Below are 3,445 nucleotides of genomic sequence, written 5' to 3'. Positions count from 1 at the left end.
TCCGCGTTCGTCACTTCTGAGCGGCGTGAGCGCAAGCTAGATTCAAGTGATTATTAAGTTTTGAATATGGATATTTTTCTTACAAAAACGCATCGATTCGCTACAGGAGGCCTTTGTTCACCCCCCGGAGCCGTGTGAGACACTTTTTTTTTATGGAAAGGTGCTTTTTATTTCACGTCTTTTGGACAGAAGCAATGCAACACCCGCTGAGTGCAACGATAGAGCTTGAAAGATCAAAGACATTTTTTAATATAACTCCTACTGGATTCGTCTGAAAGAAGGAAGTCATATACACCTAGGATGCATCGGGGGTGAGTAAAACGCAGCCTAATTTTCATTTTTGGGTGAACTAACCCTTTAACAATGATTCAGAATAATGTTTTTACTGGAGAGTCATTGTCAGCTTGATGTTGATGGTGTATAAATGTTGTGCAGGTGTTTGAGTAAAGGACAGAACGCTGTGGTGGAGATTCAAACACAGAGGCCTGTGGCTCTGGAGCTCTATAAGGACTATAAAGAACTGGGGCGCTTCATGCTGAGATATGTGGGCTCCACCATTGCTGCTGGAGTTGTCACAGAGGTAAAAGGCAGTACATATACACCTTTTCTTACTAAACACATAGCCATTTTGTATTCATCAGCATTTTTTTGATATTGCATGATGAGAATGTGATGCTTGTTAATACTGCTAATGTTTATACTGTTCTAGATCAAAGAGTAAGAACCAGTTGGAACTGTATCCTCCAGAAAAAACTGGGCGAAACCTCTGGACAGAAGTGCAATTCCCCCTCAGAGTTACAGTAACACAAACACATACACATAGATGCCCACCAGGCAACATCTAGCCACAGTTCATTTCACATTTCACCTGGCTAAAGGCCCTAGAATGAGCATGAATGTTTGTGTGTGTGAGAGAGAGACTGCATTTTGTCCTGCTCCTCAACTTGCAGTATACAATTTGATCTGTGTAGTAATTCATCCAAAATTTCAACTCAAACCCTCCTAAATACACAAACACACCCTCCTCACAACAAACTGAACTCATTTTCTTTTGTCATTTGATATTTTATTTAGATTATTGTAAATTGCATCATTTTTGACTATATTATGGCAGCACATAATGAACATTTAGTCTTGGTTCAGATGGAAGGTTTTTAAGGTTACTTAATCTGATTAGTTAAGGATGTGTACATTTGTAAAAGGGAAAATAGAATAAACAACACAGCTGTCTGATCTCATCTCCTCCATCAGTTTCTCATGCAAGCGGGACAGTGTGAATGAAACCTGCCCTTCCATTGCTGCTACTCTGTCTTGACCATTAATGAGAAAACAGAAGGATTGAGAACTAGTGGACATGCTGGAAATGCGGTGGATGTGGGAGAAACTCATCCGCGGGTCTGTAATCTTAACAGTAACTAATCACTTTAAGGACCTAATGGACATGACTCTTACTCATCTGTTTTTGACTTGATTATTAAGGGGTTTTAATTTAAAGAATATTTTGTTTGGGTTTCTCGAAACTGAAGTTGTTCATTTGGGGGAAAGCTGCTTCATCAGAAAAATAAAGAAAAATATTGATCACTGGAAAACATGAGTCTGTGTATTGCTTTGCTAGTAAACATAGTATTTCTTCATTGTTACATTTATGTTGCCATTTTGGAAAGTGTTTGTTGGTTTTATCATGGAAGCCTTTTTCCACCACAGAACACACAAAAAAAAAATGTGAGAAGAAAAATTAACGGTAGCACTTTAGTATAGGGAACAATTCTCACTATTAACTAGTTGCTTATTAGCCATGCCTATTATTAACATATTGGATGGTTATTAGTACTTATAATATACTGCATGAACATATTCTACATCCCTAATCCTACCCAATACCTAAACTTATACCTTACTATTAATAAGCAGCAAATTAGGAGTTTATTGAGGCAAAAGTCATAGTTAAAGGTTTGTTATAGCGAGAATTGGACCTTAAAATAAAGTGTGACCCTCAGAATTCAGGGGGAAAAAGTCAATTATGAGATTTAAACTTGCAAATCTGTGGAAAAAAGTCGGACTTGTGAGTTGTATAATGGAATAGCAAGAAAAAAAAAGGCATGATTATTTCTCCCAATTCTTAGAAATGTTAGAAAAAAGTCATAATTGTGGGATTAAAAAATTGCAATTACCATTTTTGCTTTTTTAATTCTGTGGAAATGGGCTACCCTGCTCAACATTAACAAAAGCATTGTTTAATCTGGACAGTAATGTATGTTTTTCCTGCATGTAAGATGTTTATTTTCATCCCTACAATTTTCATTAGGCTTTTTGATTAGGCTTTTAGCACCTTTTGGTCTGATGCTGAATGACATGAATCCCAGTGCATTGATGTTTTGTACACACACTTTACTATTGCAGTGTAATGTGAGTTATGCAAATCAAGTAATTTTCCACTTACTCTAGAAAGTGCTCACTCTCTGAAGAGCTAACAGATGTAGCTAAGAAGTTGTTTTCTTATGTGAGAATGTGCTGCTGTCATTTTCCACTTCATGGCCTGATAATCAAAAGACTTCATGAATGCAGCTTGTTCAGAATAGATAAGGACTCAAAGACGGTTACACATTGATTCAGTGAAGCTTGGTTTAATCAATTCGTCTCTGCCTCTTGGTTGTAGAGGAATACGCTGAAAAATTATTAGTATGTTTCCACAAAGAAAATATACTGAAATTGATGATAAATATGCTGTTTAGACCTTAATCCACCACACAAGATAGTAGTTAATAAGCATAATTACAATAAAAAACCACAATGAAAAATAGGGCACTTGACCTTTTAGTTTTATAGCACTGGGGTTGCTGAAGTGGATCAATCAGGGTAACAAATGACTTTTTCTTGACTGAGCTTCAGGATATTAAGTGTATGTGCTGCAGAGTTGAGTGCAGCAATCGCAGTCTCAAGAGATTCTGACATTAGCGCTGCTTTAAAAGCATCAAAGAGTTTTCTGAATTACCCACAAAGAACATTTCCGACAAAAGCAACTTTTTAATGCTGCCGTTCTCTAATTTCAGCTCATTGTTCTCTTTGATCCTCTTTTTAAATAATTAAAAATGATTGTCTAATGATCTTTTCCTTCCTTTAATTTTCTGCATCGCTGCATACAATGGCATTTTCACAGTAAGAGTTGTCTTTTTTTCCTGCTTGTTAATTTTCCTTATAGATGTTATTTTTCTCTGTATAGGGGTTTATATATTTTTCTTGAGAAATGAAATTTCAACATCCACCCACTTTTTCTCTGGGGCTGGTCTTTTGATTTGGAAAGAGCAAAGTCTCTCACTTTTGAGTCTTTTTGCTCTTCACCATAAATCTTTCATGATTTGTTCTAATGCTGCTTCATGAAACATTAAAGTCATATCAATTTATAAAATTGCTTTGTAATTAAGCTACCCAGTGGAATATATATATA

General features: G+C 36.1%; 1 protein-coding gene across 2 annotated transcripts in view; it reads left to right on the top strand.

Moving 5' to 3' along the window:
* LOC107756395 (HBS1-like protein) overlaps positions 1-1,584 on the top strand; it is a 25,793-nt gene extending 24,209 nt beyond the window's left edge. For both annotated transcript variants that reach the window (XM_016573475.1, XM_016573474.1), the window contains exons 17-18: positions 436-580; positions 710-1,584. In XM_016573475.1, coding sequence (XP_016428961.1) covers positions 436-580; positions 710-721 — 157 coding nt within the window. In that variant the 3' untranslated portion in view covers positions 722-1,584. The remainder of the gene's footprint in view (positions 1-435; positions 581-709) is intronic.
* The last annotated feature ends 1,861 nt before the right edge of the window (positions 1,585-3,445 follow it).

The sequence above is a fragment of the Sinocyclocheilus rhinocerous genome, unplaced genomic scaffold (assembly GCF_001515625.1).
Source record: "Sinocyclocheilus rhinocerous isolate Xijiao unplaced genomic scaffold, SAMN03320098_v1.1 scaffold712, whole genome shotgun sequence".
NCBI classification, from domain to species: Eukaryota; Metazoa; Chordata; class Actinopteri; order Cypriniformes; family Cyprinidae; genus Sinocyclocheilus; species Sinocyclocheilus rhinocerous.
The sequence above is the reverse complement of the archived record's forward strand: the minus strand, read 5'-3'. Positions and strand labels throughout refer to the sequence as shown.